We start from the raw sequence: 23,019 nt of genomic DNA on the forward strand, positions 1-23,019 counted from the left end.
CAGTTAGGAAAGGTAACGTCTGTATGTAACAAATAATTTCAGGTGCCCAAACCCAGTATTTCAATGCTGGATATATTCTGTTTCCAGTAATGTAAAAAAATTGGACAAGAACCAAGTCAGAAGGTCTGGTGTGTTAAATAAAAGATGAGGGAGTTAAGAATTGTGAAATCAGAGGGGAGAGAAAAACCCTTACAAGCAGGCTTCCTTCACAGCAGTTTAGAGAGCAGCAAAAGTAGTACAGCACTGAAGAATAGCAGGTGTTTTGCCACTTCAAAAGGAGAGAAACTGGAAGGAGGAGGGTTTCTGGGGGAATGGTTCAAAGAGAAGGAAAGGTTAGATAAAGCACATTTCAGGAAAAGACTCAGTTGTGGAAAACAATTACTCATGATACAGGTAAACTGTGAAAGCACTCTGCAGCTGAACTCTCCCTGAAGGGGCAATTTACAGGCAGAGCAGGCGTATCATCTCCTGCTGATGCTGAGGTAGTAGCAGTGACTAGGAACGACCACATGCCAGGCCAGGCCACGCAGTACCACCCTGTGGAGTCTAAAGGCATGGTGCTGCAGCTAACTTGAAAATACATTCTCTTAGTGATGGATCAAACTAAGTCTTAGCAATTCTGGCCATCTTGGCAGTACTCAAATGAGACTAAAGTGGTAGTATAGCATTTCAGGCAGTAATTACAAGAGCAAATGTGCTGAGAAACATCAGAGAATGCTGTCATGGGACACAATTTTAAAGAGAAGCAGCCAGCAAATTGCTAGTAGTACCTAACATCAATTTCCCTATCAGGGCAGTGCTGGGAGTCCTTTCTAGTCTAGGTCATGAATTCATTCCTTTCTCACAGCTCCTCTGCTCTGAGTAACAACTCCAGTGCAACACTTGTTTTAAAAAAGAAAGCCTCTCATATACCAGTAACCAGAAAGCTCAAAAAGCAGTTTTAAGTATCCAAAATTAAGGAAAAAGCAGCCAACGTAATGACAAGACAGCAGCAACACAAGGTGAAGGTCACAAAAGGAATGCAATGATTGCAATCTGCTTCTCTTCTTCCTGACTCCACCATGAAATTCCACTTGTATCCAAGTTACTCCTGCCGTTGTGGGTAGGAACATCCAGAGTGCCTCCTGGATGGAGCAAGAAAGATATTCCCTCCCCTGACCTCTACCTGCAGTAAGAAAGGATGAGTAAGTTGCCTTTTTACCTCCACCATCTCCTCCAGTGATCTTTTACTTGTGTGGAACCAGCTTCTTTTACACTATGATCGAAACTACAAATATGAAGTGTGTGCAAGACCTATTTGCACAGGTGAGAGGGTTAAGCACACTCAGATTTATGAGCACTGACACAAACAGTGTTTCTGTCTTTTACAACACAAACCTAGAAAGGACAATGGGTAAAGATCTTCTCCAACCATAGGAATTCTGTGAAATTACAGAAAGTAGCTGCTTAAAAGAACAAGAGCTATCATCACAAAGAAAATAGACAAGGCTTGAATACAGGCAATGGATAACGAGGAGAAAACTGAAGATCAACAGGTAGAACAGCAAAGGTATGAATGGCAACAGTGGGAGAAGGTATTAGTGAAGCATGCAGGGCGAGCATTCTAGCCAAACCTGGACATCTCTCAGGGGAGGATGGAGAGGGAGTTGACAGGATATGTCGAGTTACTTACATGGAGCATAGAACATCATCAGAAGGGGTTTGTCTTCCTTCTTCAGAAGCCGTTTCAGTTCCTAGTGAATAAGCCAAAGAAAGTAAAACCAGATTTATACCAAAGTACTGCATTACAACTTAACAAAGTTTATATATATATATACATATATTCATAGAATATAGGCTTATTTAGCTAAGGGAAGAGGAGTCATCTTTCCAACAGACAAGGTACAAGTTTCTTTTCCTTGCTTAATTGTAACTTAAAAGAAGATGACAACATTTCTTATAGACTCAAGTATCTGGTAAATATCCTAGACCAGTACCTTCACTGTTAAGATGTGGAAGTTGCCTATCTTGGTTTGAGTGCAGAATCAGATAGAAAATCTTATCTTCCCACATCCGTCCAAAAAGCCATACTCTAATCCAAGTAGTCAGACTCAATAACAAACAAAACATGTTCAGTTTTCACACTATGAAACCTTTGTTAAAGCAGGGAGAAGCCATGAACAAAGATTTTTTCAGTACCAGCATGATACAGAAACCAGATAAATTTTCAAATTGAATGCAACCCTTGGAAGTCTTGTAATAGAGTATAGAGGGTGAACATTAAATATTAATCTTCTCACAAAAACTGAATGTCAAAATAACTGTTTCTAATATTAAAAATGAAAGCTTGAAAATTGAAAAAGGTCCTTTTTGAAATACCAGCTCGAATCAAATCAATTAAAGTTTAAAAAAAACCCAAATCTATAGACTAGAAAACTAATACAAAAGACCAAGCTGATTGCATCAGAAAGAATGTAATGGAAAGCTCTCTGGTGGCACTGCCTTTTTAAGGTAGTTTTCATCATATTTTCCGCTTTCCTACTTAACACCAAGATGACAGTCACAATCACACAAGATCTGGATGCTGCTCCTTCCTTCTTCAAAGACTACCTCACATGAAGGAACCCAAGTTTTAATGGCAACCATCAGTGGTAAAAGGAATGTTTTATCTCTTTTTACCTCCTATTTTCACCCTGTAATGAGTGCATCTTGCAAGCTGCTACACTTTCTTGGGACAAACAATTCTCTTCCACCACACCATCCACAACGCTTTCATTCTTGCCATGTAGCTGACAGACTAATATCACGACCACATGTGAGAGAAAGACAGGAAGCAGGAGACTTCACAGTATCACCAAGGTTGGAAGAGACCTCACAGATCATCAAGTCCAACCCTTTACCACAGAGCTCAAGGCTAGACCATGGCACCAAGTGCCACGTCCAATCCTGCCTTGAACAGCCCCAGGGACGGCGACTCCACCACCTCCCCGGGCAGCCCATTCCAGTGTCCAATGACTCTCTCAGTGAAGAACTTTCTCCTCACCTCCAGCCTAAATTTCCCCTGGCGCAGCCTGAGGCTGTGTCCTCTCGTTCTGGTGCTGGCCACCTGAGAGAAGAGAGCAACCTCCTCCTGGCCACAACCACCCCTCAGGTAGTTGTAGACAGCAATAAGGTCACCCCTGAGCCTCCTCTTCTCCAGGCTAAACAATCCCAGCTCCCTCAGCCTCTCCTCGTAGGGCTGTGCTCAAGGCCTCTCACCAGCCTCGTCGCCCTTCTCTGGACACACTCAAGCATCTCAATGTCCCTCCTAAACTGGGGGGCCCAGAACTGAGCACAGTACTCAAGGTGTGGTCTAACCAGTGCAGAGTACAGGGGCAGAATGACCTCCCTGCTCCTGCTGACCACACCATTCCTGATGCAGGCCAGGATGCCACTGGCTCTCTTGGCCACCTGGGCACACTGCTGGCTCATGTTCAGGCGGGTATCAATCAGCACCCCCAGATCCCTCTCTGTCTGGCTGCTCTCCAGCCACTCCAACCCCAGCCTGTATCTCTCCATGGGGTTGTTGTAGCCAAAGTGCAGCACCCTGCACTTGGAGCTATTGAACCCCATCCCATTGGACTCTGCCCATCTGTCCAGGCAGTCGAGGTCCCACTGCAGAGCCCTTCTGCCCTCCAACCCAGCCACATCTGCCCCCAGCTTGGTGTCATCTGCAAACTTGCTGATGACTGACTCGATGCCCTCATCCAGATCACCTATGAAGATGTTAAAGAGGATGGGGCCCAGCACAGATCCCTGAGGGACACCACTAGTGACAGCCGCCAGCTGGATGTGGCACCATTCACCACCACTCTCTGGGTCCGGCCCCCCAGCCAGTTCCTAACCCAGCACAGAGTGTTGCCATCCAAGCCATGGGCTGACAGCTTAGCCAGCAGTTTGCTGTGGGGGACAGTGTCAAAGGCCATGCTGAAGTCCAGACTTTACTATACAGTTAGCACAATCCACAAACTTTGTCAAGTCACTTTAAACAGTTTGGAGGCTTTAAACAGCGAAGGAAAGGAAGGAAATAATGGTGCTTCAGCAAGAGTTAACAGAAATATACACACTTCCCTTCATCCCATGTATTTAGAAAAACACAGCTATGTACCTTTTCACTGTCGATATGCACAACATCTTTGGCTTCCGGATCCTCCTCCCACAGTGGAGCACCTTCTGGATCCTTGAGAAAGGCCACCATAGACTGTAATAAGCAGAAAAAAAGCTTTTAAAGGAAAAGGAACCATGTGACATCCAATATCAAATCCACACTGTCATGCAAATACAGTTAGTGCCTTTACTCTTCTGATCACTCACTAGTCTGCTCTAATACAGGAAAACACAAATCTCCTCTTGCACAATCAAGTGACATATATTCTCCTAAGCAATATCCCATCTCAGAAGCTTCCATTTCCACTATAAAAATAAGGGAAAACAGTGCAGAAATAGACCAGCACACAGACAGGATCTTGCAGAGAGCTCTTTCAGTGGTTAAATCTGAAATACTTCCACTACTACTCCCTTGACTTAACAGGAAAGATCTCTCTCTATGCAGAAGTCAGGTTCCCATGCCCTTTATTATACCTGAGTAACCTTTGAATCCAATAGGACTAGCTGGAGGGCACACTGATACTTGCTGTGAGCAAAAGCAATGAACTTCACACTCAAAGACCAAACTGCTTATTTAGTCAAAGGAAGAATAAACTACCAATAGTTCCCTCTTCTAGGTCCATCTGCCCAGAAACAGTACCCAATGGATTTTTAATTAAGACAGAAAGAAGAAAACGTGACAAGTGAGAAACACAAGACCTTGCTATTGCACAGCTTCCATATTCAGCAAGCCTAATCCACAGGCATGCATACTTTATAACTGCTTCACCTAACAAGCAATCAACAATCCATTTCAGCAGAATGCAGATATTTTCTTTATCAGGTGGGGGGTGGCCTCTTCTCCCAGGCAATCACCAATAGAACAAGGGGACACAGTCTCAAGTTGTGCTGGGGAAGTACAGGCTGGATGTTAGGAGGAAGTTCTTCCCAGAGAGAGTTATTTCCCATTATAATGGGCTGCCCAGGGAGGTGGTGGAGTCACCATCTCTGGAGGTGCTCAAGAAAAGCCTGTATGAGGCATTTAGTGCCATGGTCTAATTGACTGGATAGGGCTGGATGCTAGGTTGGACTGGATGATCTTGGAGGTCTCTTCCAACCTAGTCTATTCTATTCTATCACAGGGAAATACTCAAAGTTCTGAATTCAGCCTCAGCTTCAGGGAAACCCAAACACTCCGGAGTCAATAAGATGCTCTGCACAGATTCCAGCAATTGCACTGCCCTTTATAGCTGTATGTGGAAGCTTGATCACCATTATTCTCTATGTCCATGCTCTAGGAAACATAATACTTGGTATTATGTTCATTCACTACCAAGACTGACTCCTTTCATGCTCTGCAGTATTGCTTGTAGGTATCTGTCCCCTCCCAGGCAGGACCTCTGCCACACCAGTAACACAGCAAGGTATCTGAGAAGCTTCTTTAATCTATGAGAGAGCACTAAATGAACTTACTTGGAGTTGGAGCAAAGAAAAGCTTCATTAAAGCTTTTTCCAGTCCATTGGGTATTTTGCCAAAGCAGCTCCAAACTGAAGAGCAGAGCTGAGTATATACTGAAAGACACCAAGAATATCAATCTAAAAGCCTAGGTTTGTCCTCTGCCTTCTCAAGAGCAGGTTACCAGCATACGTGGTGACACATGCTGCTGAATCAGTCTCAGAGACACTTTTGCCACTGTTTGCTGCCTTTGGGAGGGCTGCCTAGTACAACATCCCAGCAGTTTATCAATAGATACTGAAGCTCATCTCATTTTCCTGCATCTCAGTCAGTACTGCAGGACTCAGGAGGATTCAGAGCTTCCAGCACAATTCATTTATTGCATTTATGTTTCTGCCTACTTGCACAGCTAATATTGAAGAGATTTGTCTTATCACAAGAAGTAGTATATAGTAGTCACTAGACAGAAAGTAAAGCACTTAATGTGCATATTAAGAAGGGGGTGAGGTAGCAGTGTTGGGACCACAAATGCTTCAAAGAAAAGAAATTTGTTTCAATATGGCATTAGCAGAGTAAGGACATAGGTAGGGAAATAAATGGAGTTACAGTTGGAAAAAGATAAAACTAGAGACATTAATATCCCAAATGATGTCCTAACAAGAGTTAATCATCTATGGGGAAAGGAAATAATAGAATCAGAGTAGAGATGTTCTACATTTAGGAAAGCTACAAGCTGTATTCACTCTCAGTCTGTACAGACTTCAAAAAATACACTGGAGGGGAGGAGAGAGGGGTCAGTGTTTTAAAACGCTAATGAGTGCAATTGACTCTGCTAGTTTCAAGAACTCCTGCATGCCAAGTTCAGTCATGTAGAAACAGATGTGGTTAGAGGATGGGGGATTAAAGAGACTTAATTCATCCAGCCTCTCCCTCTCAGCCAAGACAGAAAAATATTAGATGTGTAATGTCTTCTGGCAGGAGCAGGCAGTACATTGCCTTGCACTCATTACTCCACACAGAGAAGAGAACTTCCCGTGTGTCTCTGTATAGGAAAGAACCTTCCTCATACAAACCACAGCACTTTCTAATCACAGAAAAGCAGTGGTGCCTAGGCTGATGGACAGAGCAAGGTCCAGGCCACAGCAACCCCACAAAATGATCCTGTCGTGCCACAGCATAGGCACAACCTGCTCTGACCCCCCAGCTTGCTGAAATCTCTGCAACAGCACTGGACCTTGAACAACAATTAAAAAAATACAGAACGTTTTCACCCAGCCTGTGCAGCTAAAAGCAAGCAAGTTCTTACAGCACAATAGCTGGCTGTCTTATATGGACCTAGCTTTCAACCTGAAAAACGTGTGCATACACACACAGACACACCTAATATATGTATATATACACACACACAGGGAAACACATCCTTGTCCTTCTCATTCTTTTGAAGTAGGGATGCTAATAAACAGACTTCCCTTGATTTCACACACACTCTTTACAACAGCAAACTTGAAAAGGATTCAGTTTAGAGCAGGGCCAATTTATTGGGCTAGTCTATTCCCTTTGCTAGTAGTGAGCAGATTTGTACTTTAATGAGGTTTCTCCATTTTAGAAGCAGAATAAAACTCTCTCTGTACTTTATCCTCCAGAAGAAGCTTCAACGTGTAATAAATGCAGCCTGGATACTGGCCTTATGGCACTATGGAGGATTAGGACACAGTGTGGCTAAAATAACATATGAACAGAGGTATCAGTTAACATCAAAGACTGATCTAAGCTTAGGTCTGCTGTCTCCAACAGCAGCTGACTACAGATATTTGGTGAAAAACTATACTAGTACCACTCTTGTATAACATACACTGATACATAGTCTTGCTGTCTGGCAAAAAGTAATCAGGTTTATGGACCCTGCACCAGCTGTTGCATTTGGACCTCTGTGTTTGCTATCATTTTGTCTATCCTAAATCCTTGGCTTTCACATCATGTAGCAATGAGTTCCAGGATGTTTTTTAAACATTGCAGTTATTTGTGTCAAATCAGCCATGCCAAAATGCCACTGTTTATACCTAAGTTTGGAGAAAAAAAATAGGTTATCATTCCCTTCAAGCCATTCATGGCTATACAAATATCAATAGTTGTCTCTTTCAGGTTTTGTTTTTACCAAGCCCAAAAATCTTACAATCATAGAATTATATAATGGTTTGAGTTGGAAAGGACCTCAAAGACCATCTAGCTCCAACCCCCCTGCCATGGCCAGGGATGCCTCCCACCAGACCAAGTTGCTCAAGGCCTCATACATCCTGATCTTGAACACCTCCAGGGAGGGTGCATCTGCAACCTCTTCCAGTGTCTCACCACCCTCACTGTAAAGAATTTGTTTTTAATATCCAGTCTAAATCTACCCTTCTCCAGCTCTGGTCCATTCCCTCTTGCCCTATCACTATAAGCCCTTGTAAAAAAAATCTCTTCCCAGTTTTCTCATAGGACTCTTTCAGGTACTGGAAGGCTGCTCTAAGGCCTCTCCTCTTCTCTGGGATGAATGGCCATAACTCTTGCAGCCCGTTCTCACAGGGGAGGTGCTCCAGATCTCTGATCATCTTTGTGACCCTCCTCTGGACCCACTCCAGCAGTTCAATGTCCTTCTTAGGCTGCAGGCACCAGAACTGGGCACAGCTCTCCAGATGGAGTCTAAAGAGCAGAGGAGAGGGAGAGAATCACCTCACTCATCCTTCTTTGATGCAGCCCAGGATACGGTTGCTTTCTGGGCTGCAAGCGCACATTGCCAGCTCACACTGAGTTCTTTATTAACTGACACCCCCAAATCCTTCTCCCCAAGACTGCTCTCAAGCCACTTCTTGCCTGTCCTTGACTTTACATAAATATTCAAGCCTCACTGCCTTTCTGCAGTACTTGATGTGGCAACCAGAATCACATGTAGGACACAACATGAGGGAAACCAACAGATTCAGATGCGGAATAACATTTCCTCATCTATTCTCTGTTCCATTCCTAATTATTTGACTTTTAAATACAGTCAAGCACAAGGCAAATATTTTCAAGTCGACCTGACTGCTTGTCCTGACCATTAATTCAGCATCACAACACACATTACTGCATTAGTCCAGCTTAGCTGGAGCTTCCCTCTCATGTTCATGACCTCACAAGTTCCTACCTTCATATTGACAGATCATTTTATATTGTGAGAGTCTAAGCCCTTCCGCAGAGAGGAGCTGGAAATATTTTCTCACAATTATTCCTAATAACTCTGCACCACTGAGCTTTGTTTCTTGCACTTGACCTCCCTTTACCAGATAGCCCAAACAGCTCAGATACTAACTCAGATACAGAGTTAGTACCCAAGTATCCTTCTCGGATACAAAAGGTTCTGTTTGCTAACCTCCCCCCACGGTGAACACTGAAGTATTCTTTATTTCTCAGTTTTCCAACAGTAAACCCACAAAGGCTTCTCTGATAATTATATCAGAATTTAGTTAAAGAAATTAAAAGCTTTTCTTAAAAGCCCATGTACACTATCATCTGGATCAGCCACATCTATGAAATTGCCGATTACTTCAGAAGAATCTTTTTACAGCTCTTCAGAGCTGTGTCTATCATTCTCCAAAATGTCATACATATATTAATATGTCTACTGGATGCCTGGAAAGAAGATCTGAGTTTTATTGCCACAAGCTTGCTGAATGATGTGAAACAAATCCTTTAATCTCCCTGTTGTTCAGTGCGTCCACCTGTCCGTAAAATGAGTATGATAACCTGCGTAATTGTGTTGCTTTGCTGCTCACTGTTTGTAATGTGCTGTGAGACTCCCGAAAGACAACGCTGAGAGAAAGGTTGCTGCCTCGACAGAAGAAAAATAGGGAGAAGCAGTACAGAGGGAGAAACACAGAAAGTATTCAGGCATGTGTGAGCTGCAGAACAAGTAAACATTCAGCTAAGTTATTTGACCGCTGCCCACCTCTGATGCACAGGAATCATTAGCAGCTAGTTTCACTGGAGTAGCTAAATCAAGACTAGAGCTCCTAGAGTGAAGGAGCTTCAAATCTATTCTTCTATCCACACTGCCCCTCCCCAGCAGGTAGGGGGAAAGACAAAGGGGAAATGCTCATCAAAAAATAGGAACTTGAAGGAATAAATGACATGGTTCTTGTTGTGCTGTAAATCAACTCTCAGTAGGTGCTTTCCAGTTAATTCAAATTATAACCAAGTGTCAGAGCACTAATTTCTGGTTGGAGGACTTCTTGGAGGGCAGTCAAGACATGTCATGAATTGTTCAAACCATCCAAATTTAAGCATCTAACAAGTTTCCTTTGCCCCACCACCCACCAAGAGGGGAAAAAAAGCCCAAACCAGATGCATTTCTTCAGTAAGTACAAAAGGAGCCTCAGGCACTTGGTGACTAGACTGGGTATCAAATCTTCCTGTTCCTAAGTGCCAGGCAAGATTTCCACTGCAGGAGACGGGAAGACACATAGTCCTACTCTCCCCACATCGGGCAAATCATTTGTGATGACCCTAGGTCAAGACAGGGTGTGCTACCTAGACAGTCCTCCCCAGCAGCTACTGCACAATAACTCTGGCTGTAAAAGAAAAGTCCAGAGCCAGTGCATTTAGCAATGGCCACTATGACAGACTCGGGTCTGCATTTCACACAGGCTTTCATCCACCCTAGGCCAAACTTCTGAACAAACCCAAAAGGGAAAGTAAATGTAATGATGCCAATCTGCAGTGATGTCATCAAAACCACAAGATCAGTTATGGTGCAGAGCCCATGCTCCCCTGGGAGAAGGAAAAGAAATGGAAACTGGGTATCAAAGCTGAACAGAAGTAATTTCTGGAAGCAGGGTCATCTCGAGGCTGCAGCCTCACATGAGGATATTCCCAGGGCTTTACCACAGCTCCTCAGAAGGCTGCACACTTTGAACCTGATTACTGTGCTTTTAGTCCAACATTTCCACACCATCAAGATCTACACATTCTGTTCACGTTTTCTTCCTTTCATTGCCCTCACAGAACTTTGCCTTCTGTTGCTCTGTGTCAAGATTCACAGGAGAAGGATGATAGTTTTATCCCTGCTGCACCAAGGGCACATCCGTAGGAACTGCAGTTCCACAATCCAATAAAAAAAAATAAGGCCACTCAGCTCTCTTTAAAGTTTATAGACACAGAACCTAAAAACCTCAAACTCTCTATCGAAATGCAGTATCAGCTAATACTTTTAGTTATACTGCCCTTAATAGTCCTTGTAATGAAGACATGACAATTCTCATTTGTTACTAGCCTGCAATTTAACTCACCATTTACACTACAGCTCAACATGGGGTCAGTATTTTTAATAATACATCATTTCCTGGATCTGTGTTTGATAGACACAGACACACAAACACCTTTAGGTCATTAACCCCCTCCCTTTCATTCCTTCAGCATGAAAAATACCAACAATTGTTTTTAATCCACAGATGTCTCTCCCATATATAGCAAAGCCAAAAAAAACCCAACAATCAAATATTTAAATTTACCTTCAGTGTGACTGCTCTGTTATATTCAGTATGAAATGCACCGTCCCTGTTGAACAAGGAGCAGGGAACAGAGTTAGCTTACAGTAGTGTTGCTGGAAATCATACAGCTGATCTTCCTCTCTTCTTACTAACCACAAATAACATTAACCTGCTGAAGACACAGAACTAAGTATAAATTATAGTACAGTCATTCAAGGAGGAAAAAAAAAAGGAGTAAGAAAAAAGGGAGGATGTAAAAGAGTGTAATGCAAACAGGTTTCTAATAAATCATTTCCTCTGTGACACTCTAACAAGAATATTTACTAAGACATGATCTTTGGAGACGGAGATGCAGCTCCTTGGCGTCGCTCACACTTAGCGCTACTCCCACTCCTATTATTTCCAGGAAGAAAATCTCTTGCTGTCTCAAATGCACTTGCCTTCCTCCCCTTACTTTACAAAGCATTATTCTCAGCAGGAGTGTGACAGAGAAAGTAAGCTCAAATTTCAGGCACCAGCCACGTGCACTGGGTAGTTTTAGTCCTTTGGGTATCTCTCCCAGGGTCCCACTTGTGCTTTTAGTGTACTCTATTCAACAGCAGAATAAATTTATCTCAACTCCTGTCACAACAAATGCTTGCAAACTGAAGAAACAGCAATCAATGTCATATGTCAAAGGATTATAAAAAACTAAGTCCTCATGCTGTAGCAGTGTGGAGCTGTGAGGAGGCATCAACAAGCAGGAGCTACAGATCCCAGCCCAGAACTCACTTATAATGTAGTAATTCCACTCCTTTTTCCTTTGAATTAGGATCTACTTTCATCTTCTTGCACAATTTTCGGCTTTCCGTATCACTGCAAAAAAACACATATTGGAAGAAAAGAAGTTACAAGAAAAGAAATCAAATGCATTCAGTTCTGAAAATTCATTGACGTGCTTCCTCATCAGCAATTAGTTGCAACTAACAGTAATTCAGAAGCTCTTCAGCCAAGTCTGTGGGACAAGTATTGTGGAAAGCTGCATTAGTCAATTTAATTTCTCCATTTGCTTAGTCAGGACACAATGAACCACATTAATACCACATTCCAAAACCAGGCCCTAACCAAAAGAAAAGCAGTCCTTCCTATCATGTCGAAGTAGAATCACAGAATCAACCAGGTTGGAAGAGACCTCCAAGATCATCTAGTCCAACCTATCACCTAGTCCATTCCAATCAACTAGACCATGGCATTATGTGAATCTTTTCTTGAACACCTCCAGGAACAGCAACTTCACCACCTCCCTGGCAGCCCATTCCAATGGCAAATCACTCTCTCTGACAGGAACTTCCTCCTAACATCCAGCCTATAGCTCCCCCAGCACAACTTGAGACTGTGTCCCCTTGTTCTGTTGCTGGTTGCCTGGGAGAAGAGACCGAACCCCACCTGGCTACAACCTCCCTTCAAGTATCTCATCAGACCTTCTGTTCAAGTGATTAAGATAAAATTTAGGAAGTCAAGCTTTCAAGAACACCATGTTACTGCTAGGATGATGATCAAAGAGCTCTGCTGTGAAAAGACTCAAACGCACACACCCTCCTAAAAAACCACACACAACCTAAAAAAAACCCAAACAAACACACACACCCCTAAAAAAAAACCACACACACCTGGCAGGTGCAGGTAAAGACTACCTGCCACAGCTCCTGAAGGAGGAGGCACATAACAGCAGACTGAAAAATACTTCTAGCAAATCTAACTGAACAAGAGCAAATTGCTTTCAGCACCACATTGGGCTGAGTTGAAGAAGAAAGAAGGGTCACAGGAAAAAACTCTACATACATTCGCTTAGGCAGGCAGGTAAAGGATCTTCATGGCCTAACTGCTGTTCCAAACAATGCATAAGTGAAGCTATAAGGATACTTCAAGCTGAAGTGAATATGAAGTCAGTCAAAGACCTGGGGAAACAGTGAAACAGTACAGCTACAAAGAAAAAGAGGATGATTCACACTGACAAGACTATTCTTCGCACTGACAAACAGCAAGATTAAAATGCTTGTTCCTAGTCGAGGACAACTTGTACCTTTTATACAGATAAATCAATTTAGAAGATGAAAACACTGAAACCCCATCAAGTTTAAACTGATTAGAGACACATTAGAGAGATCCAGATTCAAGGGTTGCAAGAGCACCACCAAATTAAGTGCTGCTGCCAGCACTGGTGCTAACTCTCCCAATGATCTCCAGCTGCCTTTCCGCAAATGTGAGACAACAAACAGTGAAGTTCATAGTGTGCTGCAGATGGAAAACTCCCAATGCTTATTGTGGATGGAATGAGAATGGGTGTGCTATGGACACATGCATCGAACTCAGAATATTATGCTGAAGACAGAAAAGAGCATTTTAAGAACTAACAAAGCATGCAACTCTCTCACCAGAAAGGAGCACCTGTAATCCCAGTTGTATAGAAGCATGTTTATCTAAAGAGTCTTAATTCATGTCAGTTCTACATTTACAGATCATAGCCAAAGCTCATCGTTGTAGCCTGTAAACACTTTATTGCCTTTCCAGGAGGCAGAAGATCTGAGCCTGAAAAGACAGTTCTTTTCGTGTTGTCTACTGCATCTTTGTTTTCCCTCTACACAGCAGTGGGAGGTGGAACTAAAATGTTCACATTATTCAATTAACAGATGACATCTCTTTGTAATAAAACTAGATGATGAAACAAACAGCCTGAATTTGGTGTTTTGGGGGAAAAAAAATCTGTTTTGCCATGTGGAGTTTGTACAAAACACCTGCAGTAACATCAAATTCAGGGACCAGAAATATTCTGTCTTAACTGCAGTCCTCCAACAGTCTTGTGGGCTAAACCTAATCAGGGAGTCTAAGGAGGTGGCATCACTTTCAAATCATCCTCCCATCTTGCCAGGCAGATCTAGAGGTACACAGAAGCCCCATGGCCCTGCTGGAGCTGACTGACAAACCAACATCAGCCCACACCCAACACTGGTAAATACTCCTCAAGACACTCCCAGATGTTTCCAGCATACACATCTATTTGTGGTCATCTGAGCCTTGCCAAGACATATGTTACGTGGTGGATTTGAACAAGTAACGTTGAAATCCACCTCCAGCAACAGGTCATATCAGACCCCAAGATGTGCAGACAATCATTCAACAAGAGGACCAAAACGTGTATCAAGACAATTCTGTTGCCAGTTCTACCACCAATTTGATGTAACTTCAAATCACGTGGGGAAAAAAGCGCATCATTTAGAGACCTGGACACTGATCTTAGCTCGAAGTCTGGCAAAGTTCATAGTGGCAAAAGGTTACAAAACATTACTAGTGAAATGTACCTGTGAGTAAAAGCAGCTAGCAACTCCTAGCACTCCAATTCCTGTTTTCGGTTTGCATGAATTTCTATTAATTACAAAAAACAAAAAAAAAAAAGAGAGAGAGAGAGAGAGAGAGAGAGAGAAGAACAGCTGTTTCTGAATTTAAGCATGCCTTGGTTTCAGGATTGTGCCATTTGTAGAGATTCAGGTAGCTGCCTGATTGCCCAGCCATTACTGCAGAAGAGACAGCAGCAGTTTGTTCCAGTATGTCTCTCACCATTTGCTGGACAGATTCCCTGCACCTCTGCACTGGGAGTTGAAACCCGTTTATGCTATCTGCACTGATGCAAGGAACGGAAAACAAGAAGATTTCCAGAATAAGAAGTGTCTAAATATGTATTGGTAATTTTTTCATGCACCAGTGCAGATTTTTGCACATGCCAGACTCTGCAGCTCAGATGCTCTACTGATTCTTTGAGGGAGAAAAAAAAATCAGGAAAGGAAGATGCATAGAAATGGCAGAGATGGACCAGTTCTACTTTTCTTTCTGCTTTCTCTTACAGCCAGATAAAAATAACCTGCAAAGAGTGACTTGCGATGATATCACTTAGTAATGACCTTAATAAAAGTAAATATCAACACAGATGCGGTCTCTGCTCTTGGATCTGAACCAACAGCCTCTCTCTGAAGATGAGCTCCTCCATTCTCACATGGGAGAACATAATTAGGACTCTGGTTCTTGTAATCTAATTGTATCACTTGAAGAGGCAGTGCAAGAGTTTCTCACAAAAACTAAAAGAAAACAAGAGAGGGAAGGGGGGGAACCCCACCAACCCCCCAAAACTGAACAAGACGGAAATTGCCCTCTCCCAAAAAAAACCACTCTACCACCCAAGCCAAGACATTCCTGACAAGACTCAGGAAATGCTGGCTTGAAGATGAGGTGAGGAACACGCCCACACTGGCCATCCTTGGCTGCCTCATACCATTTCTGTCCAGAGCAATTTGAACCCTGCAGTGTTGCTGCTGAAGGGACCCTGGCTTTGCCTGCAGGCAGTCCTACAATTCATCCATCCATGGGAAACCATCCAAAACATCAACCTATTCACAACACCGAAAAGGACCTAATCACCAGCTGTCTAGATGGTAATAGGGGCAAACCTTCTGTGCCACAACGGCATGGCTTCCTTCCACTCCCACAAGCATGTTCCTTACGCTCTCCCTTTCCACAAAACCAAGCCAGGACTCCAAAACGCCTCTTTGCTGGAGGCAAAGGCAGCTTGGAAAAAGAACAATAAAATAAAAGATCCAAGTTGGCCTAAATAAAAAGTCTAAATAATCACAAAGCGTGCATCACAGGAATACTTCACCCCTTTTCAATCACATCCCTGTCTCTTCTACCGGGAGAGGATTCTGTCATTTGAGAGTATGATGGAGGTGGCAGGAAGCACAACTGGAGTGCTCCCTGTAAACCTCTGGGGTCCTCTGTCACTGTAAGCATGAATGAATAATCTCTTTGCACAAGCAGCCAGCTGATACCAGGGCAGGAGGAGGGTGAGGGGCTTATGAAGGAGAACTGACCTCCTTTGGCTGATCACCAGTAAAGCCAGCACCACAAGGAGCTGTGCCACAGGTGTTCCTCAGGAGCAGTGCAGGATGTGCAGAGCTGCCCACAGGCCTGGGATTTTGTGGCTATAAGGATGGAGAAGCAGTAACAGATATTGATGGCAGTCCCCAGTGGCAGAAGCAACCCAGAGAAAGGACTTTACAGCAGTGTGTAAAGGTAATCTGGAGAGAGAAAGAACAGAGGGCAAAGCTATACAAGAGGAACACAAAATAAGATCCATGTGTTTGACTGCAGTAAATCTACATTGGTTTCTAAAAATAAGACAAGTTTGACCTGGACGGATTTTGACTAAGAAATGGTGCATGGAGAAGGCAGTGCAAAGCACCTTTGAGTCAATTTGAATGTTGTCCTGGCGGGTTCTGAAAGCAGCACACTAAAGACTGCACATCCTGTGGTGAAGGGTTGCAAAGCTCTCATTCGGACAGAATTGTGGCCCAAGGTCCATCAATCGCGGGGTCAAAAGTCCACGGCACCAGCCCAGGGAACTGACTAAGCCGCCGTTCTTAGCTGTGGGAAGATTTCTCCTGCAGCGGGGCATAAGCTGTAAACATGAGACCTTGTTTTGGGAAAGGGTCCTTGAGTTCGCAGGCACTGCGAGCACCCCACGCACACCTGCTGAGGGCTCACCCTGCCAGCCCCTGGGGTGGAACCACAGATTGTCTTGGTAAGAAAATAACCTATCTGTGCCTTACACATAATTTTAAGCCAATCTGTATTGTCCACTTGTGCCAGCCCTAGTCTGGCTGGATACACCTCCTCTGAACAGCATAGAAGACTGCATTACTTTAATAAAAGCTCTCTGCACTTGCACTGCGCTGATGCATCACACGCTCTGCACACGCACGGCCCGACACGGCATGCCACGCCACGGCACTCGCACTCGCGTTCGCACCGCGCCAGACGGCACTGACCGAACTGATCGCACTCGTCAGCGCCCCGATCCGTGCCTCGCCAGCCTCCGGACCGACAGCGCCCAGCTTGGCTCGTACCCGCGGAAGCTCGGACAGCGCGCTCCAATAGCCTCTGAGTTGTTCCAATCTACGATACTTGGGACTTTCAAACTGACTCCAGACAGTAATTGAGAAACTCGCTCTAAGCCAGAATAATCTCTAAAAAGCCTACCGGTGGCGCTTTCGGGCCACAGACTCTCTTTCTAAATCTTTTCAAACCTTTGCTAAATTCCTAATTTGTTGTGCATACACACCCTGTAAAAATAATCTCACAACCGCATACAGTATCACAGTATCACAGTATCACCAAAGTTGGAAGAGACCTCACAGATCGTCAAGTCCAACCCTTTACCACAGAGCTCAAGGCTAGACCATGGCACCAAGTGCCACGTCCAACCTTGCCTTGAACAGCCCCAGGGACGGCGACTCCACCACCTCCCCGGGCAGCCCATTCCAGTGTCCAATGACTCTCTCAGTGAAGAACTTTCTCCTCACCTCAAGCCTAAATCTCCCCTGGCGCAGCCTGAGGCTGTGTCCTGTCGTTCTGGCGCTGGCCACCTGAGAGAAGAGAGCAACCTCCTCCTGGCCACAACCACCCCTCAGGTACAAAGAACTTATGTGGGGTAGTTATAAATAAGTTTGGGGAAGGGGGATTCCTAGCATATATAATATCAAATCTTTTTAAACTCTTTAAAAATCGGCCTTGTATTTCATTCCCCCAAAACCCAGACAAACTCCTCCACGACACATCCTCAACACCATCCTCTCTCATAAGAGCAACTAAGATCATCTGCAGCTCCCTAATTACTTCCCTTATGTAATGCTGCCCATTAGCTTCTCATCCAGAAGGAAAAACAGCCCTACAACTACACCTGCCTCTGGGGAGGAAGGATCTGAAATGACTGTCAAGTCCCCTCTTCAGAAATTACGACAACTCCATAAAAATAAAGTTCACATCTCTAGCTGCCAATGTAACAGCAGCATGTTCATGTGCTGTGCGGCCATGCCACTCTGGAACATAGACGGGACCCAGTATTCTTTTTCATCTGCACCTACAGCGCTCCTAGGCACAGGAGACTTTAAGTAACCAGGTTAGTATATCTGTCTGCAGATTCTTCTGTCAGCATATCATGCAACAAACCACATGTGAACTACAGACTTCACAATCTTTAAACAGATTTTGTCTCTTCTGTATCTTTTCCTCTGAAACAAGGCTCAACAATTCACTTAAACTACACTTCAGCAGTTCCATATAGCACCATTTCCACCACAGGCCCCAGAACAGCAGAGGCTCTGCTCTATCAGTGGCTGCACAGACAAAATGGAAAAAGCTTTGGAAGGTACTAGCCAAAGCTCTCATCTTGTTACCATCATTACCACCTACATGGTTTAACTCTTGCATTCTTTCATGTTACAGTGAGAAAACGTTGTACAGAGAACTCCATATTTCAGGGAAGTAGCAACTGCAGTTTGAGACCAGCTTTCAGAAGTGAATTATCGAACAACTTTGCCCAGCCCAATGCACAGCCCCTGCAATGCTCTCTGGCTACCTTCCATAGAACAGTGTCTCCAGACAAAAGACTGATGAACATCCTCAAAAAAACATTGAGTTGAGATCCTGTCAAACAACTAATCAAGCTTGTGACCCAAAAAACAGGCAACAAAAAGGGTGTCGATGTCAGAAACTTCCTCAAGCCACCTAAAAATCAAAACCACACTGGCACTTATTTGATGTTAAGAGTCAGCTGCAGTTAGATGTGCAAGGTTTCAAAATTAAAAAAAGGTAATTCATTAGCTGTTGTTGGGGACAACACTAGATCGTGGTGACTACGCTTCCTGCCCTCTTCAACACAGTGCTCTAACAACGAGCCTGTGATCCATTCACACTACAGCTACTGACCAAATGAAAACACACCGACCCCTGCAAAACTCTCATCCTCGCAGGCATTGCCACCACATCATTCTCACTGCTCCCTCTCAGCCCAGGGCAGCAGCTGCCACAACTACTGCTGCTGACAGTATGTCACGTTAGTAAAGCTCCTCATATTCTCTAATGATCCCAGACCTTTCTGTATCACTCTTGAGACAGCTCTGAAACCACAGAAGAAAGAAAATAATTTTTAAAAATTTCTCCATCAGCTTAGCTTGCAAAAGCACTTCTCCAAAGGATTGTGCTAAGTAGCTGCTGGACGGTAATTGCTTACTTCTCCTTGAATAGAATCAGCACAGGAAGCTTAAAATGCAAATTCTTTTCTTTGACAATTATGTAACATTCTGCCACTGTCCCAGGTTCCTGATGGAAACTACCTTGTAAATGTAACAGTAGCAACAGGTTTCCATAGCACAGAACAAATGAGCCACTCAACGAGGCAGATGAAAAGTGTGAATCTTTTCAGGGATGAGGGAGCATGAAAACTGAAACCAGAAAATACGCTACTGGAAAGAACTGAAGATTAAGATTAGCAGACTGACAGGACAATCTCAGCTGAATTTAAGGCCTGATTTTTCCCCTCTAGAATGCAGCAAAATGTCTCCTTGTGACCCCCAAGGGGACTGCAGCCTTCTGCTCCGAAGGAATATGCCAGGAGGAATGCAAAGAGAATAATCCATGTGCTGCAGAGAGCCAGCACCAGGCATCATCCAATACAAACGACCCCCTGTACCCATTAGCAAGAGAGGCCAGGAATCTATAGGAATAAGATTAAAAAGAAGTATTTTCTCAAAATTAAAACCTGTGAGATCAATTCTTCCTGCAAGCAAGAGCAAGCCAAAGAGCAGAGAAAGATCAAGAATTAACAGGTATCATCAGACAAAAACAATTAAGTGAAAAAAATTTGGAAGATCCATCCCTGCAGAAAGTCGGGAAGTTGTAATGAACAGTGCTTTCCATGAAAAGATAAATTGCAAAGGAGCACTTGGCAGCCCACACACCTGCACAGAAATAAGGCAAACATTCACAGCAGTTACCAAAACCTTTGCAGGAACTTCTAGAGACATCAAACACTTCAACTCTTTGCAAAGCAGCAGCTTTCTGCATCAGATTCATCCAGACCTCTTCCTACTCACACAACCTAGTACAGGTGAACACTGTCCTAACCTGGGATATATGATGACTACCACCCTGTCTTTGAGTTCAATACTGATCTAAGGTTCTAAACCCACAAAAGCAGGGTTTGAATCTATCACTAATGCTGCAGCACACTTTACTCGTTCCCTTGCACTATAGACCAAGAGAGGATGCTTAAAGAAAGTTCTCAAGGAAGAAAAATGGAAAAACTTTACATTAAAGCTTAGCTTGTCTGCTCTTCATTTTAGTCTGCAAGGGATCAGCATTGATGATTCACAGCTAATGAGCAATTCCAGGCAAAACCCATGGAGCACCCACAGTTAGTATGAAACTGAGATAGAAGCCCAGGCTTTAACTAAAATCCAATGTAGTGCTCAGATATTTAACACTCTACATTTCTGAAAGCAACAAATCAGATTAGATGGGTTTCTGCTAAGAACTGTGAGTTTACTTTAAAAAGGAAGATTTTTCCGACTAGCACAGCACTTCCTGCACGGTCACTCTTAGAGGAAAATAAAAGCTTTAATGTGAAATAGCCTTAACCACAGAGACAGGTTATGATAGAGACAGAAGGCTCTGAAAAAAAAATAAATCTATGCTGCAAACACAGAGTTTGCCCATGTAAATTGCATCCACACAAGGACTCTGTTTGTCAGCACAACTGCACTTGCAAAGCATTGTTGGTGGACAACTGACTTACCTCCCCCAAACCAACTTGCAGACAAGCCCCTGCTATCTCTCCCACTATGTCCCCTTAACGTCAGGTGCCTTTCACTCCCAAGCTACTGCTGCTCTTCACCTCCAAGGTGACTGTAGAGAAAGGGAGAAATCCCAGACACTAAAAATCTACTTGGATGAAAGGATTCACATCAGTGCACGAGCAGCACTCATTCCTTTTTTCTCTCTCTATTAGATCTGGTCATTTTTATTAGCAATTTTAAAGATTTTCATCAGCTTCAGAATTCAAGTCTAAGGAATAACGATGAGTAGATGATTCTGTTAAAAAATCCTACTACTGATCAGCTTTATAGGAGTGAAGGTAAAAAACTAAAGAGCAAGATGACAGCTAACACCATCTGTAGCAGCAGCCTTATTTCTTAAATTCCTCCCTGCTATTTCAAGGCGCTGAATAAATGTATATGAGTATGTATGTGTAGATGAGTAAAGCCTCTCTTTATTGAAGCATCAGAAAGCCAAAAATTTGGAAAGGAAGATTTTATCTAGAAGGCAGGTAAACTCTAAAACTGTGGGAAATCCCAGAAAAGACAATTAGTCCTTAGATTTGATCTCATGAACCAGCACATGTTTAGACACACAGTCTTGAAAGGACTGCTCCATTAGCCAAACTGTGGTCTTACCTTTATGTTAAGTATCATAGGATTGCAACAGTAACAAGGAATTGTTGGGACTACAAAACAGACACACAGGATACACAAAGACAGAAAAGGTGGGATTAAAACCAACCAAAAATTAGTCAGACATTTTAACCAGATGGCATTTCCTCTTCCTAGTAGTCTGATGTGCTAAAGCCAAGCACACGCACTATGACAGCAGATGGAAATCACACAGCTTTGTTTAATGTTTGGGACCTACAGTAAAGGGAACCATGGAAGTTTGAGCAGAGAATAATTAACCAGAGCCAAAAGACACGCATGCTTTTTGGAAAATATCAGTTTGTGATTGGGCAGGAGTTATAAAAACAGAAAACAAAAACCCTCGAGACAATTCAGTAATAGTAAAACCCAGGACCATTCACTGAATCACATCCAGAATAGAAAGAGCTCTCCAACCGACCTCTTCTGCCATCTTCTCAAAGACACACCTTGCCACAAGGCAATTTGTAACCTGCCAAAGCCATTTTCTCCTTTTCAGCAAAGCCATTTTACTTTTTTTCTTCACTTCATCCAAAACAGTTACGTTCTTCCAAGTAACATCAGTCTCTCCATAATCTATCACAAAGCCTACTCAAAAAGGCTAGATGATAGCATTGCAATGATTATTCTTCAAAACCAGCCCTCAGGGCATCACAAACTGGGACTGAAACTTTGCCTGCTTTAAAGGCAAGCAATCTTAGTCTTTCATTCAAGCAGTAATATCATCTTACTGTGTTCCCAGGCACATCGCTTTGTACCTTTTACTTGGCACCATAAGGATCTGCCAGAAGTCTCTATTTTTCACAAGATTTTTCACTCTTTTACTGGACTACATCAATGCTTACCTCCAGTTGTACTATGCCTCCAAAGACGGAAGTTTCAGGAGATAAGGGCAGACGCAGAGGCTCTGCAGCATGCACACCATATGTACATCTGCAGCACACCAGCTCCACTGCACCCCAATCTGCTGTCACAGTCAACAGCAGCCAGATTCTTAAGACTGCACAAAAGGACACCTTTTTTTTTTTTGGTAGACAACTTAAGCTTTTAACTTCCTGTGAAGCCCTTCAATTTTCAATATTTCTGTAAGCCTACTACTAAAAATAACTCAATAAATAACCCATCTCTCTGCTTGCTTACATGTCCATCTTAATAGAATCATAGAATCAACCAGGTTGGAAGACCTCCAAGATCATCCAGTCCAACCTAGCACCCAGCCCTAGCCAGTCAACTAGACCATGGCACTGAGTGCCTCATCCAGGCTTTTCTTGAACACCTCCAGGGACGGTGACTCCACCACCTCCCTGGGCAGCCCATTCCAATGGGAAATCACTCTCTCTGGCAAGGACTTCCTCCTAACATCCAGCCTAATAGTTGCTGGACGCACTACATGAACAGCACTCATCCTGCTTTAGCATTTTTCCCTTCTAAGCTTCCAAAACTCTAAACACTGACTAATGACACTTACCCAGCTGCCTAGAAAACAGACACATCTCTTTTCAAACAGCACAAAGTAACAAAATATGAACAGAAGCTGGGACACTCAGCTCCTATTAATGTGGCATCTCCCCAAACACGAGTCTCAAAACATTTGCTCATAAAATGACCAGTGTTATCA

At 43.4% G+C, this 23,019-nt stretch overlaps 1 protein-coding gene across 4 annotated transcripts in view; it reads right to left on the reverse strand.

Annotated features, from left to right (window-relative positions):
- PDIA5 (protein disulfide isomerase family A member 5) overlaps positions 1-23,019 on the reverse strand; it is a 115,629-nt gene that overhangs the window by 71,435 nt on the left and 21,175 nt on the right. For all 4 annotated transcript variants that reach the window (XM_064157099.1, XM_064157090.1, XM_064157093.1 and 1 more), the window contains 4 exons: positions 11,839-11,922; positions 11,089-11,134; positions 4,127-4,219; positions 1,673-1,733 (listed from right to left, as the gene is read on the reverse strand). In XM_064157099.1, coding sequence (XP_064013169.1) covers positions 1,673-1,733; positions 4,127-4,219; positions 11,089-11,134; positions 11,839-11,922 — 284 coding nt within the window. The remainder of the gene's footprint in view (positions 1-1,672; positions 1,734-4,126; positions 4,220-11,088; positions 11,135-11,838; positions 11,923-23,019) is intronic.

Source organism: Pogoniulus pusillus, chromosome 2, assembly GCF_015220805.1.
Source record: "Pogoniulus pusillus isolate bPogPus1 chromosome 2, bPogPus1.pri, whole genome shotgun sequence".
In the NCBI taxonomy this organism is placed as follows: domain Eukaryota; kingdom Metazoa; phylum Chordata; class Aves; order Piciformes; family Lybiidae; genus Pogoniulus; species Pogoniulus pusillus.